General features: G+C 41.3%; 4 protein-coding genes across 4 annotated transcripts; 2 read left to right on the forward strand and 2 right to left on the reverse strand.

The window, feature by feature from the left end:
* Positions 1-256: 256 nt before the first annotated feature.
* SERLADRAFT_404568 (uncharacterized protein) lies at positions 257-1,480 on the forward strand (the record flags this gene model as incomplete). The annotated part of the gene is made up of 7 exons (XM_007312185.1): positions 257-301; positions 370-472; positions 520-556; positions 608-716; positions 773-1,032; positions 1,081-1,140; positions 1,192-1,480. The coding sequence occupies 7 exons, from the start codon at positions 257-259 to the stop codon at positions 1,478-1,480; spliced, it is 903 nt and encodes a 300-aa protein (XP_007312247.1).
* A 1,562-nt stretch (positions 1,481-3,042) lies between these two features.
* Positions 3,043-3,993, forward strand: SERLADRAFT_404569 (uncharacterized protein; the record flags this gene model as incomplete). Its single annotated transcript, XM_007312186.1, has 4 exons — positions 3,043-3,078; positions 3,187-3,292; positions 3,608-3,781; positions 3,842-3,993. The coding sequence occupies 4 exons, from the start codon at positions 3,043-3,045 to the stop codon at positions 3,991-3,993; spliced, it is 468 nt and encodes a 155-aa protein (XP_007312248.1).
* A 2,804-nt stretch (positions 3,994-6,797) lies between these two features.
* On the reverse strand, positions 6,798-7,588 carry SERLADRAFT_454692 (uncharacterized protein; the record flags this gene model as incomplete). Its single annotated transcript, XM_007312187.1, has 1 exon — positions 6,798-7,588. One exon carries the CDS (start codon positions 7,412-7,414, stop codon positions 6,935-6,937), a length of 480 nt encoding a protein of 159 aa, XP_007312249.1.
* Positions 7,589-7,622: 34 nt separating this feature from the next.
* SERLADRAFT_454694 (uncharacterized protein) lies at positions 7,623-8,694 on the reverse strand (the record flags this gene model as incomplete). Its single annotated transcript, XM_007312188.1, is given in 2 exon segments — positions 7,623-7,793; positions 7,806-8,694. Coding segments are annotated over 2 exon segments (1,029 nt in total), but the record flags the coding sequence as incomplete, so codon positions are not given.
* Between the last annotated feature and the right edge of the window lie 7,877 nt (positions 8,695-16,571).

The following is a 16,571-nucleotide window of genomic DNA, read 5'->3' on the forward strand; positions in this document are numbered from 1 at the left end:
AGGGCTTTTGAAGCAGAAAATGGCAAACAGATGCTATAGATACTGCACATCAATATCAATACAATACTATAGTTGGGATAAAGGGAGCTTCAACAACTGCTTGATGGGCTGGCTGAATGGCCATGCTGTTTTTGTTTTTATTGTGAGTTGTTGTTGCAATAAACAGCAGTACAAAAGTAATTGTACATTAATGCCGTTGCAATAAACAGCACAAAAATTACCACACACTAGTCAGTCAAGATAATAAAACACAAAAATGCAACAAAAAAAGCCTAGAGATGCTCTAGCAGATACGCATCAAGTGAATGTTCCCACTGACGCACACACTTATAAATCTGTGCTTTTTGCTCTTGATTGTAAAATACATAGCTCCAAAAAACATGGTACAAGCTTTTTGCACGATGGAAGGGACATACATTGGTAATATATGCCATTTCCATATCACAGGATGGCACTCTCCTGGCCAGCAGAGGTAAGAATATTTTATTCCTCTAGATTGTATCCCTGATATTCTTCAAGGCTTTTACGGACTCAAGATTTGGGACTTGGAGATGAAGTGAGAGGTTATTATGTTTGGTCCCTCCATGGACTACTATCACCATGTGAGGGCCTGTTACTTGTGTAATGTGGCATTGCTCACTGAGGATTCATACAAAACCCTTATTTGTGGAACGGGGTTGGAATACTGGATTTTATGGTGCCAAGAGTCACAACAAGTAAGTAAGTGACCTAAATAATGACATTGAGAGTTGATCTAGTGACATTTTGATAGGGGTACTTTGAAGAGGGATGCGTGAAGAGGCTGGGAAGTGGGGGCCAGATCACTTGTATTGCTGCAAAGTCAAACAACAAAACTGGCGCAAGAATTGCGGTAGGGATGTGTGAACACACGGTACAGGTTTTCACCTGGAATAACAATCAAATCAATTCTGTGTTTGCTGTCAAGCTGGAAAGCACCGTACCAGTACATGTCAGTTTTATCAACAACCAAAACAAGGGTCTTCAGGTGTTTGGGTTATTTGATGGTGCCGTGTAAGTCTCTAGCACCTTTCATGGAGGTCCGCCCTAGTAATTCCTCAGTTTTTGCCTTAAAGGTGACAATGAAAGTGTGAAAACAACATCGATGTTGGACGGACTGATGTGAGTAGTAATTAATTCTCCCAGGATTACTAGATGCTGATAATTCTTCAGAGGAAGTGTGGCTATAAACCATTGGAACACCTACACCATCACCAACAATGCTCAGAATGGGTTTTCCCTGCAGCGACTTGAAAGTGGTGTAAATATCCGAGATGACATCACAAAGGTACCAAAGAGAATCTTTCCTAAACAAGTAAGATTTGTGGAAGAAGAAATGCTGGTTGTTGGGGGTAGCAATCATGGTGCCGTTTACCTATTTGACAAAAGAAGAGCAGACATCTTGGGGATACTTAAACATGGAAGAGGCGAGATGGTGCAAAGCATTGCGGCAAGGCAGTGAAGAAGAATGATGATATTGGTACTAACATACCTCTTCCGCAGACTCAAGACCTCGCAGATACCATCCACCATACAAGAAAGTGCAATAATTTGTGTATGGGTAAAAACCCAGGGAAAGGCCGCCTCAAATAAATGTGTATGAGATATGTGTTTCTGGCCAATATTACTCTGAGCCGTTATTGTTATACTAACCACAAAACAAAGTGCATAATATTCACCACAACCAATGACCATGATTTGTTCCTACTAAGCTGATTTTACACAATGTATAGGAGACTAGGGACGGAAATTGGGTTCTTTCCGAATTTCAAGCGACTTGACTTTCAGACTCCAGGTGGAAACAAAGGAGTGATATCCGGGTTAACATTGCCATATAATTGTGTAAAGGTATGGAGTACATCACTAGGAAGAGATGACCACCTCCAGCAAGAAAAAAAGAGGATGAATACTGCAAAAAAACATACAATCGAGACAATTCCCTTGGTAACAACATCAAAGCAGAGATAGACTCCGTTAAAGATATGCTGAAAAGGATAGTGGGAGAAGTACCATTGGATGGGATGCCCGTAACAAAGGGTGGTGAAGGCAAAAAAGAATAAAGGAAAGAAAAAAGGAGTATGAGAGGAATGCGCAAAAGACAGGATAGAATGTAGAAAAGGAAAGAGGAACAATTTTCTTATGAATAATGAATGGTATTCCTATAAACATTGTATCACAGTCTGCAGTACAAAAGCTTGTAAGGAGCTTGGTTGAAATGAATGAATGGTGGGAAAGACGAGCCATAGCAGCAGCATCTGGGAGGTAGGAACACCCCAGATGACCTAGCACACAATAAATAGCTACCCCACAATAGCTCAAATAATTGACATGGGTAGCGCTCTCCAATTTGAGATTGCAGTGGTCCTGGGCCTAGGTTTATCGTCCATGAAGAATGTACAACTGGGAGGTAGAAAGCCCCCAATTGCATCGAGTGATGGCAGCAATGGTGATCGTGGATGATAGAGATGCAGTGGTGGATGATTGGGCAATGGGGACTCCAACATGTCACAGTCACAGTCACACCACAGGCCTTTCCCATATTTGGTCATCACACATGACAACCCATCTTGCATTTGATTGTAAGTTTAACCTTTGCTATGGACTACTACCACCAGCAAGGTCAAGATTGAAGGCTCTAATGCTCTGCATCTGTGGCGTTTATACACCACAAATGTGCATTCAACACTTTCTATGTTAGAATATACTCTGACATACCAATACCCCATAGGATAATACCTCTGATTTGTAAGCCAATCCAGTATGCAGCAGCTATACTGTGTAAGACGTCTGTGGTTACATGTCATGTTTAAGATCCAATATTGTATAATCTTGGCCATATAGCTCAATTGGTAGAGCAGCTGGCATGTATCCAGAAGGTTCCAGGTTCAATCCCTGGTCTGGTTATTATCCAATTTTATCATTCTATGGGAATGTAAAGATACAATTAGCAAGTAGTAATGGACCCCACTGGCACCAATAAAAACGGAAACCTTTCAAAGAAGGTACAAAACAACTAGGGTCAACATGGCCGGACTCTCAAGCTGTTGTTTTCTCTATCAGGTAAGCCTGAATTGGTTCTTTCTTTGGATGCAGCTTCACCACTTCTTGTTCTCTGATTGCTACTAGGATTTTTCTACTGTTACAAGTTCCAAAACTTTATAAATGCAGGCCTTCAAGTTATTTGCACTGGCTATGACTGATGAAGGCCCTGGCATGCACCAACGAGAATCTAAACTGTGGAATCCTTGCTCTAAGGTCCAAGCCAACATCAATGGTCAGATTTTCACAAGCACATCCCCTTGCCCTGACACAATGGAAGATCTTTCTGAGAGTCTCAGTTGTTTGTTCCTATCAGATTGCTCCCCTCATCATCCTGTATCAGAAAAAGTGTGCCGTGAACCTTGTCACAAAGATAAGCAGCATGCCAACCATAAACTCCCCAAACTCCCATGCAGAAATATACAAAAAAAGGAGAGGAATAGAGCAACAAAACTGACAGCCAAAACTCTAAACATAATCAAATCCCATGTACACAATCTTAGTAAAATGATGGGAGCTCAACAATCTGTTGATCTGTTTTGCAAAATAGAGGAAAAGTTGGCAGCTCTCCGCAGATCCTTTGAAGAGGTGAATTGGGATGTGGAGTTGATCCGACAACTGAAGAAGGAAGTTGATGGGGACTTGGTTGTGCTAGAAGGACAGTTAGCTAAAATGCATAGCAATATGCGAATTGAGGATCACAATCCCTTGAATTATGATTGTGGTGAGTTATCTATGCCCAACTTGAGTTGTTCTGTCTGGTTTACCAAACTGTCCTGTTAAGGATATGAATATGAGCGACATCTAGACCGTTGCAATGAGAACGCACAAATCACCACATTCTTAGTGGTCGTTTGCAGTGTTTTGGTTGGTGTTGCACGGTGGGCTGGCAATTTGCTCATTGCTATGTTGCACCTTATTCTCCGGATGGCTTGAATGGACCAAGACGGCTCTTTGGATGCAGCACATGATCAAATATCAATATAGCACTATTGTGATTCAATCTAGAGGATCAAACTACCACTTACACTGTCTGCCCTTCATATAACTATGTCTACAAAGATGCTCAATTGCCTGGATCTTCCAGAGACCAGTACCCTGCAAAGTGCACAAACAGACCAAAATCAGATTCGGACATCTGTAACGCTATCCTTCTTCAAGAAAATGAACCCTACAAAATCTTTGTATATCATCATTTTTTTGACTATTCGAGTGATTTGTTATCTCAAGAAGACCTACAGATACAAATGGATGCATCATGCAACAAACTCAAGGCTAATCTACATACACCGCCCAAATTTGTCACAAATGTCTTCCATGCCAACTTTATTTGGACCTTCAAAGGACCAGAGCCTAGTGTACCATTCATTGATAGAGGACATGAAAGATGGTATCTATTTTCAATTAACATAGACTTTTTCAACAATGAAGGGCTCAACACCCGTGGAGCCTCTATATCTTGTGGAATAATATCCTGCACCTGCCTAAATCTTCCAGCTGATATTTGTTAAGCCCGAGTACATGTAACTTGCAGGTATTATACCCGGGCTACACAAACCCCCCCCTTAAGCAACTCAACCACTTTCTCTAACCCTTAATAGACGATATGGTCACTTACTGGAATTGAGGTGTTCACTTTTCCTGCACTGCAGCACCACCACATGGTAAAACAACATGCAGCGCTGTATGTAATCTTCCAGCAGCTCAAAAAATATCTTAGCTCAGAGGAACAACCAGTCACCACTTTTGTACTGTATGCCATTGCTCCCACAAGTCTACACTCTTGAGAACTGGTTTCAGTCACCCTGACTGGTGGGCGCCCACATAATAAGGACAAAATATGAAAGCTTGCAGAAGCTTGGAGGGATGCTGACCCAATGCATTGTCTCCTTGAAGGACTGGCTCAGCTACATTCACGTGAAGTGCTTTGCTTGTCCTCACAAAGGAGTCTGCTTTCACACCTTCCAAGGTTATACCTGCTTTTTAGCATGATTTCACTCAAGTCAATCCAGACAATCCAAGTTGGCTGAGGAAGAAATAGGTCAAGCAAGTCCAAGATATCCACAATCTTGTGTGCCGACCAGTGGAGGAAAAAACACCAACCAATTATAAAATAGCGATAGATAGTTTACAAGGCCGCCTGATGGCTAAAACCTTGAGCACTTTGGCCTTTGTAGGGAACAACCTTCAGCTGGTGCCAGTCACCAAAACCAGCAAAATGAAGAAGATTTGGGAAAAATACATAGTTTCCTGGGTAGGCTTGATCTCTGCTCTCATATTTGATCAATACTAACTTCTTCATTCAGCGGGCATAAAAGCCCAGAGTATCTCATGAGCCACAACCCCTGAAGGCATCATCCCTGGAAGTTCTGCAACACATACGGGATGCCATCAAGAACACTTCTGTCCCATCATGGATTGGCTCTGTACCTTGTAATTTTGGTAATCCCACTGCTGGTTCTCTGAAAGCGGACAAGTGGTGTACCATGATCACAATATACATCCCAATTGCCCTCGTTAGTCTATGGGAACACTCTTCACCTGATGTCTCCCACCAATATTGTCATGTGTTGGATCACACTATGCACATAGTATGTGGACAATGACAAGATCACAAGCACTAGCATACCGAGAGCATATGGCTTCACATGTTTTACAGTTAACTGAATTATATCCCCACATCAATAACCATACAAATGGGCATATGACCCTTCATATTTACAACTTTCTGCTCCTCTTAAGACCTGTCCATTTCTGGTGGTGTTTCCCATTTGAGCATCTCATTGGTATCCTCCAGCGGCTTCCGAACAATCACAAATTTGGCAACTTGGAATCAATGTTCTCACACACTTCCAACAAAGCAGGGAAGCTCAAGCACTGGGTAGCCCACATCGATTGGCCCCCAGCCATCAGAAAATGTAAACTCCTACTTGATAAATGGTATAAATGGCCTGGGAGGGAATACTATGAAAATGATGTTCGCTCTGACAATGTCTGCCAGACTCAGGGGAACAAAGGTGTACTGGTCCCTTTGGATATGTTGCAGGTGGTCTGAGGGTACTATGCTATTTTGCACGCACACTTTTGATTGAGTCGCAGTATGTTTGCTTGGTCATTGACTCACCTAGGTAATAGCCAGGTATTATTTTACCCCACCGGAAGCAGGTGTAAACCTCTGGTACCTGGAAATATAAGATATTTTCAGCCCTCTAGGCCAAGGCAAGGTACAGCTTGCCATTCAGCAGCACCTTCTGGCTCCTACTAGCACAGTAGATCCATTTCTATGGTACCCTCATTTCCCTGCAGCTTTATACTCACCTCTTCTGGTTCCTACACTCAAAGCAGTTGACCTTGATTGGGTCATGTGTCAGTATGCGTGTTGGCAAATGACCCCCAATACAGTCGTGATTGTGTCCCTTTCTCATGTAAATATCTCTCTTTCATTTCATTTCTTACTATTCATTTGACACATTTGTTATGGGATTAATGGCTCGCCCAACAAGTGGGCAGTTCGGGGGCAACAAGCGGGCGACCATCGGGCAATGTATTTCACGACTGACTAAAGACCTATTTTTCATTTACATTTTCGAAACACTCAAAATTGTTCCCTCAAAAATTTTGGCTGAAATAAGTAATCTGTATTGTGTCATGCTATGTACCCAAAATGTCCAATTTTGGAATGTCGAAATGTTCAATAAAATTATTATTATTCGCAATTACTTTTGTATCCCTCGACATTTCTAGTTTAACCCATTAAGGAAATAAGTATTATATTTATTATATATCCATAGCAAATGAAATTTGTAATGTAAGGTAGTTCAAATGTTGATCCAAATATCAAAATTTCCAACGCATTTTGACAAACATTTCGGAGCAATTAAATTCTCCTCACTGTGAAGTGCCTTTGCTCATTGCTACATGCTCTGACCTGGTCAGACTGGATGGGGAGTCTCGGGCCGCCGCCTGCTCTCTCCCTTGCTGCAGCCTCCTCCTCACCAGCTACACGATCAATTCTTTGTTTTAGCTTCGTCCACCTGCGGTTCTCGGTTCCCTTGTGGGCATATTTCCTTAACCTTAGTCTTCTCGGAGGCCTTAGTTGCGGTAGTCCTCCACCAACTACCTCCATCTCTGTATACCATAAGCTCTCCAAATGTTTCCTCTGTTTTTCGCTCGCCATCATTTCATCAACAATGTCAAAGCGGCCTTCCTTGAGAGCTAGGATGGCAACACGTCTCCTAACCATACTAGACTCCATTTTAGCACCCCACCGTTTCTTCCAAGAGTCCAAGAAGGCTTTAGCGAATGTCCCGCATTTCTTGGTGTATCGTAAGCTGCGTAAGAGGAGAAATACAGTCATAGATGTTGGTTGTATTCCGTGTGCCAGCAAAAGACTGTTGACTACACCCCGCAAGGCAAAATGACCCTCCAGATTTGAGATGGGAGGGCCAACGATGACGTGCAGGTGCACTATGTTTAGGGCAACACGATGCCTAACACCAATCAGTGGTCGAGGTAGTGACTGTAAATAAGTCTCCGTGATATCTAGTGCATCTCTACCGCGACCCAAGCGTAGCATCGCGCTGACAACCGAGTAAACTGCTCTTGCCCACAACTGGGTGGCTGGGAGATGGTTCACGAGCATACGATAACGTGCAAAGTCACGTTCCAGAGAAATCGTGTTCGCGCAATTTCGTAGCACTGAGAAAGCGGATCTTGAAGGGATATTAGCATGCCCAGCCCACCGTTTCTGTGCCTTGGTGCACTGACGTGTGGAGCCTCTTTTTGGAGTGCCAAAGAACTCTAGCCATATCGGAAGTAGTAGGCGTTGATTGTAGGCTTTGTATGAGCTCACAGCCCAGGTTTGGCTCGCGACGATCCTATTTACACGATGCCAGGCCTCTTCCCACTGTCCTGTTCTCACCAGCCACCTGACACTCAATTTCCAGGTTTCTAGGTTCCCTTGGACGCCTTCTGCACGCATCGTACTGAAAAGCTGCCACGCAGTACCGAGAGATGCATGCCGTAGTGCTAGTCTGATGAGGAGATTATAAGAACGTGTGGAGCGAAGGGCCGAGGATGTGCACGGCGGGAAGGAGTGGTATTTGATTGCAGCGGAAAGGGGTGACTGTTGACACGAAGATATCACGAGAAGATTTTGATAAAATGAAAGAGGTGATGCCTGAGCAAACAAGAAACGTTGTTGTACAGTTTTTAGCGTGTCGGGTGGGACCCACGTAAGAGGGAGGCAGGATGAGAAATGATGTTCGTAGGATATATATGAACGACCAGGGTCTTCCCATTTCATGTCATATTCCAGCAGTGAGTTTGGGTTTATGGAAGAGACTCCGACAGTAGGCGCTTTTATTCGCGATCGCGCTCTAATGGCTTGACGATGAATGGAAGAGGCATGAACTGACCCACGGGTGGTAGATGATGCACAACGGTGCCAGGCCCGATATGCAGCATCTGGTAACGTGCCTGTAAGGTGTGACGGTACAGCTAGACAGTGAAACGTGGTAGTGATGAAAAGCGAGCAGGCATAATGAAGCATGCATGAGTTTGGGTAAGAGATAGTAGTGCTACTCAGAAAGGGTCCAGCTAGGTTCATACGAGTTGCACTCGTCGCAGCTTTGCGCCAGGTGCACCCTGATGCCACAAAAACCATGCGAGCGAACCCAAGCGAAATAACCGACGCAACGTGGCTTGCACACCGCATTTGGGACCACTGTCCCCTTCGTTTTAGACGAGGTCCAGCCCGTGGCTCTGTCACTGGTGCGATGTTTTTGCTATATGATAAATAATAATAATAGTATTGTTAAGTGATCAAAATGTTTAGTCAGTGAACTTATGCTGTCTGTAATGTATGTTAAGTCTTTGAATCCTATGATGCATGTTTGACTTGCTGTTCCATTGTTGAATGTTCTTATAAGCCTGCCCTAAACTTGTGCACAGTATACTGAATTCAAGCAAAAGAGACTCCAGAAATGGTAAAGGATGATAATATGGTCTGATAACAAAACACTTTAGTAAAAAGGGTGAGAATTGGGGAAAAATCTACTTGCCAGTCACGGATAAAGCCAGTCAGAATTATGGGATACACCACATTGACAGTACATCTGTTATTTGAACCATGTGAAAATAGCACTTTTATTCTCTCTCCTGACGTGCGGTAAGACAATGCAACATAAAGTTGCCCATGTGAGTAATAATATTATAGTTAAGTGATCAAAATATTGTGAAGTCAGAAGTCAATGAATTTGTGCTGTCTGTAAAGTATTGTTATGTCCTATATGCATGTTTGACTTGCTGCTCAGTTGTTCTTAATAAGTGTAAAAAGTTTTCAATGTGGCTACAATTTTCACTGTGTTCACTACTGCTGTTCCTATGTTGCCACAAAAACCACGTGAATGAACCTAAGCACAATAACCGATGCAACATGGCTTACACATAGCATTTGGGACCACTGTCCCCTTTGTTTTAGATAATATAGTTAAGTGGTCAAAGTTTTGCTAAGTCAGAAGTCAGTGAACTTGTGCTGTGTGTAAAGGTCTGTAAAGTATTGTTAAATGTTTGCCTGCTCAGTCATTAAATCCCAGTCAAAATAACAAAATAGCTAAAATTTTGTACTATTTGTACCATTTATATCCATAAAAAAACAATTAAAAAACAATTTCACGCAGTTACAGTCAGTAGTCTAGAACCTGACATCAGTCCATTGTTCCAACTCGACCAGACACAAGATAACAGAATATAGTGTGATTGTGCTGCACTCTGTTATCTTGTGTCTTGCATATCAATGGCCTCTATTCACCCTCATAAAGAATTCTATTGTGACTATTTCATTCAATACAAAGGCACACAATAGAAGGTTTCTGAGAAGACTTACTACAACCACAAGAAATATTGCAGCTTAATTATTTCTGAATCAATACAAAACACGATCAGAGAACACACCATCGCATTGGGATGGCAGCTACGAGAACAACCAGGATCATCTTTACCTACAAGGCATCAAAGAAAGTGTAAACAAGTTAGACTTCAAGATGACCTGGGAGCAAATCATGATTCCTAAGCTAGAAATGGCGGTATTTACATGCACAAGGATACAGAAGTGTGTACTACTACTATTGCATTTTATTGTGTAAATATTTTTAACTCATTTCTATATTCTCACTAGCCTGTACACAACAATCAGGCTCAAAAAGACACAAAATCAAATCAGGCTCAAAAAAACACAAAATCAAATCAAAATCACCCCTAGTCATCTCAAAGCACTCCTCAAGGTCCTCCTGCTCAAGATCCACCACAAAACCCCAAGAAATTCATCCAGTTGTGCAAGGACTTGATAAAAGCAACCTTGAAAGGCTTTTCAGCCTTAACAAACTAGACAACATCAAAATGACCATGTCCTTTATCAACACAATCAAGAATGAGACACTTGACAACCACCAAACAAACATGGATCCAGAAACAATACTATGTCTGTTATATCCCCCTGGAGCACCGTGCAAACTTGAAGGCCCAGAGGAAAACTTTGTGATTGAGCTGTTCCTAGTAACAACAAGTACATCAAAATATATCTACAATAAAGTCCAGGACACTTACAATTGCAGGTATCCTTAAGATGAGGATCAAGTCCCCTCATATCATTGCATCAAATATTGCATAGCTGAACTCACAAGTGTCGAATCCATAATTCACAATATGTGTCCTAATTCATGTATTGCTTATATAGGCCCCTTCACCAATCTCAATAAATATTCCAAGTGCTTCACATCCTGTTATGATCAACAAATTCTCAAATGGAGCAAAGGAAAAAAACTAGTGTTGACCCAACAGTTCCATACCATGCCCATTGGATCCCAGATACAGGCACTTTGGTGAGATAAAACTAGTGCAGAAAATATGCGACATTATGAGAAAGCAATCGCAAAAATTGTCGAAGAGACCTGACACAGTGGTGGTGATTCTCCTAACAAATATTACAATTTTTCACTGGGAGCAACTGTTACGATAACACAATTTTCGGACCTTCAAATTTTATTCTCCTCTTTAACTTTCCTTTGTAGTTTTCACACCCTGTGCCATGAGGCACTTTCCATTATTGTTCAAACTCCACTTCTTGTTGCTGCACTGCCTTTTCTATTTTTAGATACAAGTTTCTCACACAGTGGAGCTGGTCACACGGGCTGTGCCCCATGACATCATCAGTCACTGCCTCCATCAACTGTACAATATACATGTACAAACAAACTGTAGTAGTATATATACCCCAATAGATCAAGAAGACTCCTCAGCGAGTCCTCCTGTTGTTTACCCATAACAAACTCGATCCTATCCTAAGGATAACCACTCCCCTCACTACCTTTACAGCTTTGTCTGAGTTGTGCGCCAGAGTATACAAACTCTTGGTTGTTACAGCAACTACATCTGTGCTGTGCAAGACAGCCACATTCAATCTGATGACACATTTTTGATGTTTTCTATGGACAGTGCTCAAAAGCAAACCATCTGACTGCTGGATGTACATGTGGATGATATTTGACATCTCTCCTGACAGACACTACAAAAAAAATATGTAATTCTGGGCTGTATCATCCCAGGGCCCAACAAACCAGTCAATATTAATTCATTCCTGTCTATAGGATTCCATCACTTATCAGCAATCCAAAAACAAGGTCTTTGTGTGTGGAATGCATCTCAAGGCTGCATATTTACCTCAAGGCCTTTTCTCACTTTTGCAACTGCAGATGGCCCGGAAATAGTCTATCTAAATGGCCTGGTAGGACACAATAAAAAGCATGGGTGTTGCCTGTCTTGTGGGCTTCAAAGGAAACCACAAGCCAGGAGGCACCCACTACTGTCCAGCTCTACTCAAACCATTAGGGAGTTATAACGTCAAAGAATGCAGTCATGATGACATAGATCCGCATGACCTGCCTGATTTGAATGACTCTCTGACTTTTTTTCCAGATATGTATTGCCAAGAACTTATCCAAATTATGCAAGCTTAAAATAGAATGCAATATTGAGAGCTCTGTCTTGACACTGGATTTAGCAGGCCAAGCATCTTTTTGGGTCTTCCATTAAGAAAAATCCCTGGCCTACCAAACTTGTTTGAATCAGATATCATGCACTTGATATCCCTCAACATTCTGGACCTTTTAATTCCTTTTTGGCATGGAGCTTTCAAATGTGATGCTATGGATAACAAACTTGATTAGATAGGCAGTTTTACAAGATGATATATAGACCCAACATGGCCAAGCAGTTGCTGATGCTGCACAACACCTCCCAGAATCCTTCAACCACCTTCCTCAAGACCCAGCAAAAAAAATATCTAGCAGCTACAAATCTTGGGAATACATGCTCTACATTTATAGTCTTGCTCCTACATTGTCGTATAATATCTTACTATTTGCCTACTGGACCAGCTTCTGCAAGTTAATTTATGCTGTCTGATTGATGCGCCAGCATAAAATCAAATTACAAGATATCCTAGATGTGAGTAAACTTTTAACTAAATTTGTTGTGGAGTTTGAGAAATTACACTACCAGAAAAAACTCTCTCTCCTTCATTTTTTACGCCCTGCAGTTCATTCTCTCCTACACATTGTCATTGCTTCCAAGTTTATTTGTGCGGGTCCAGCTATCTGTTCATCCCAATAGACCATGGAGCACATTATTGGCAACTTTGGACAGGAAATCCGGCAATATTCAAATCCATATGCCAACTTATCTCAGAGGGCCATCATCCGTGTGCAAGTCAATGCTCTGAAAGCATTTACTCCTGATCTTATCCTCCTCAAACTCTTTGCTATTGACCTCATTTTTATCTTTGTATACTGAAAACAGATCAATGTCTAATGTCTTTGCAGACTGATGTGACTGATTTTTCACCATTACCACAGCCATGATGATCTTGGAACGGGCACAATAGGACACAGCCTTCATATCTGCATAGTTTCCATGACTTTTAAGACCTTGGTCTAGGCACAAACACATGAAACCTGCTTATGAACCCACTTACAAGTCCTGGTATGAATGGCTTTGGAAATATTTTCATTCTGATGTATTCTATGAGGACCAGGACAGATACATTCAATAGTCAATATAATACCAGTATCCCTCAGATTCCATTGCACCTCCACCAACAAGTACTATAACATCTGGGGGGGGTCAAGGCCAACATAAACTTAATATTAGCTAAATACAAAGGTTTAAAGTACATCTAATCTAATCTCATCTTATCACATGCTAAAAATATATTCATGCAAAGGTTTCCCAAAACTCAAATTTTTGGACTGAGGAAGAATAGAAGGCTGTAACTGAAGCACAAAAAAACAAACCTGAGGATGTGGAACAACCTGCTAACCCTGGGAAGATTAGACACTCTTAAATTGCCCAAGGTATGAACATCAGGATGTTACATGTGGAAGATATTGATGGGGTGCCAATTGATGGGTTCCAGTTGCGTAATATTTGCCAATGGCTGCAAGAGTTTTTCATGGCCCTGAAGAAGGCAGGTACCACAAAAAATGGTCTGGAGCTGGCACAGTGAATCAAAATAAATGCTCCAAAGGGCTTCTGGCAGCATAGCCAGAGATGAGGTGGTGTAAAGTGAACTGGAGAATCCACAAGACCTGCTCAGAAACTTACTCAGGATGGTATAGATGGCAAAATGAGGGCAAATCCAAGGTTAAGACCAAAAATAATGACAATAATGACAGTAAAAAATGCAAGTGCAATGATCTGGAATTGTCAGATGAATTTCCCATTGCTGATGATCACATAAGCAAGATTGAAAGGATACCAATGATTGCAAATTAGTGATCAGCACCTTGGATCCTATCTACTCTACCAATTAAGGCAACCACATTAGTTCCTGAGGAAGTAGTCCTGAAGCTATTCAAACTACATCTGCTTGGCAGTCTGCAGGTAGTGCACCTGCATCACAGGCTCTCATAATCAGAGTGGAATATTCAGTTTTATTGATTCATTCTAGCTAACATAGTTTACAGTTGATAAATCTATTAGCAAGCCTTTGTAGCAAGCTAATCAAGATGATGGCGACCATGTCATCCATTGATTCCAATTTGGTCAACTCAAGCACCATTTTGTCAAAGGTTTCTGAGGCAGTAAAACCTAAGCTATCCAGAAGCAAAGTAAAAAAAGCCAAGCTCCTGACTGTGTTGTCTACCACTACTCCCAAGTGAGTGATATTTCTGTCTTTGTTAAAATACTCATAGTATATTCTTCTTTTCACAGAAATTTGTTCACTGAGGATTGGCCCAACAAGAATACTGGTGGACTAAAATCCCATTTCAAGGCCTTTTTCAAATATTTACCCTTACAGGAGTGGACATGCTTTTTTTATCTAGACACTGGAAGCTAGTGTTCATGCCAAGCAAGGTTTACTTTTATTAGGATTGGTTATATTATAGAGGTATTATTTTTGTTTTGGCAGGACTTTTTCTAATTCACTCTCTTTTTTATTCTCTTTTGGTAAAATTTGTTTGTTTGTTGTGCAATTTGTTTACTTTTGATGTAATTCTTTTTATCTCGGTTGCTTGTGCATTGCATTTCAGTAAGATTCAGTGTCTTTGTTTGTAATTCAATTTTTTTTTAAAATTCAACAAGAATGGTTTTAAACATTGTTTCTATAATTCAATAAGTAAGAAATCAAATTGTTGGGGAAAATTGTGGTTTCCAACTGGTGTTGAATGTTCTCATAAGCGTGAGCATGAGAATCTTCAATGTGCTACAATCTTCACTGCATTCATTACTACTGTACTACTGCACTGTTTCTGTGTTGCCACATAGTATAGTAATAACCTTCTGCCTTAGACAGGGCATTATTACCTGATAATATTACTATATAGATGGGGCCAGCAGAGTCTGGCGGAGTGTACCAGCCGGGCCTTGATAGACATGATATTATTGTACCTGTCCTAGATGACCCGACTGGGTCACGGGACAACAAGTGGAGAAGAATGCAATAGGTTTCTGAGATGAAGTGAGGTCTTACCTCTACTCTTGATAAATATCTGAGCTATTATTAAATCTTGACAATTCTGCCTTATAAGGTCCTGATAGTTTTGAGACATCCATGAGACATCTTTAGATATACATTTACATATAGCAATACATTTATCTACTTGAATTTTGGTATACCCAGGTCAAAGATATTTGTCTCTGTGCTCTCTTTTACTTCCTCTGTTACAGATGGAGCACTGACACTAAAAACAAGCCCTCCTTTTCCACTATTATCCTGGTTTGAATGTTCAGGCATTAGTGGTGTTGAATTTTCAGCTTTTGATGATGTCCTTTGTACATGAGGGACCCCTATGTCGAAGACTGAGGGCCCGGGCATCCCTGATTTTGTGCTCCTGGGGTTGTTGTGATTAGGTCTCCTGCATGGCACCCCAATATCAAAGATATTATTTGTAAGAGTGGGTGCTGGGGAGAGATCTGAGGAGGGCCCCGGGGAGCATTTAGAGGAATCTGGGGAGCATTTGGATGAGTCAGACCACCCCAGGGATGGCAAATCGTCTGATAAGCCAGTTGACTTACTTGAAATTGCTGATGAAATGTATATCAGACCTTTTAAGTACAAGTAAATGTATGAACTTAATATTTATGGTTGTTGAGTCATATATAGTGAGTAACATGGGTAAATCTGAAGAGAAAATATTTCAAGATGGTGGTGGAGTAATATTTGAGATGATGGGACATACCTGGGGATAGTTCCTGGGCACTGGATTTGCGCTGGGGTGTTGGCATTTGCAACATTTCTGGTGTTTGATTGTGAAAAATACAAGTCCAACTTTTATCATGTGCATTTTTCTTGGAATTCCCACGGGCACAAATTGTGGCACCAGATTCATGTATAGTGTGTCTGAACCCTTTAACATCTCAGTCACTCAGACAATACTACCCTGCACCACATCTTCCATCACAATCCCAACCAAAAACACCACTCCAAATGTCTTTTTCCACCCAAAAAAGATCTACAAAGCCAATGAGTGCATCAGGATGGCCATTATTTACTGGCCCCGGGTTCTTGTCCAATACAGGGACCAGTATGTGGAGATGCTGATGGAGGAAGTAGCACTTCAGGCAGCCAAAAAATTGGGGCTCTTAGTTTGATCATCCTCACCAAAAGGTTGGGGCTAAAATCCCCCTTTTCATAGTCTACCTATGGCCATTAGGGACCAGACCTATTTGACATGGGACAGTCCCATCTATTTACATAGGTCCTGTCCCTATACATAGGAATATCCCTTTATACAGTGTGTTATCTGTAATCACTTATTTTATTTTCTCATAATTATATCCCAAAAACACACCTACTCTATTATCTTTACATTTTGTAATTCTCATTAGCACACATAATCTAATAATATTTTGTCCCACCATCTTTCTGTGAAAGCTGTGGGAAATAGTTGATGAAAGCAAGATTAGTCCAGCAGGTGATACTGTCTTAACAAACTGGACAAATGCAACATGAATAA

Source organism: Serpula lacrymans (genome assembly GCF_000218685.1).
Source record: "Serpula lacrymans var. lacrymans S7.9 unplaced genomic scaffold SERLAscaffold_1, whole genome shotgun sequence".
Lineage (NCBI taxonomy): Eukaryota > Fungi > Basidiomycota > Agaricomycetes > Boletales > Serpulaceae > Serpula > Serpula lacrymans.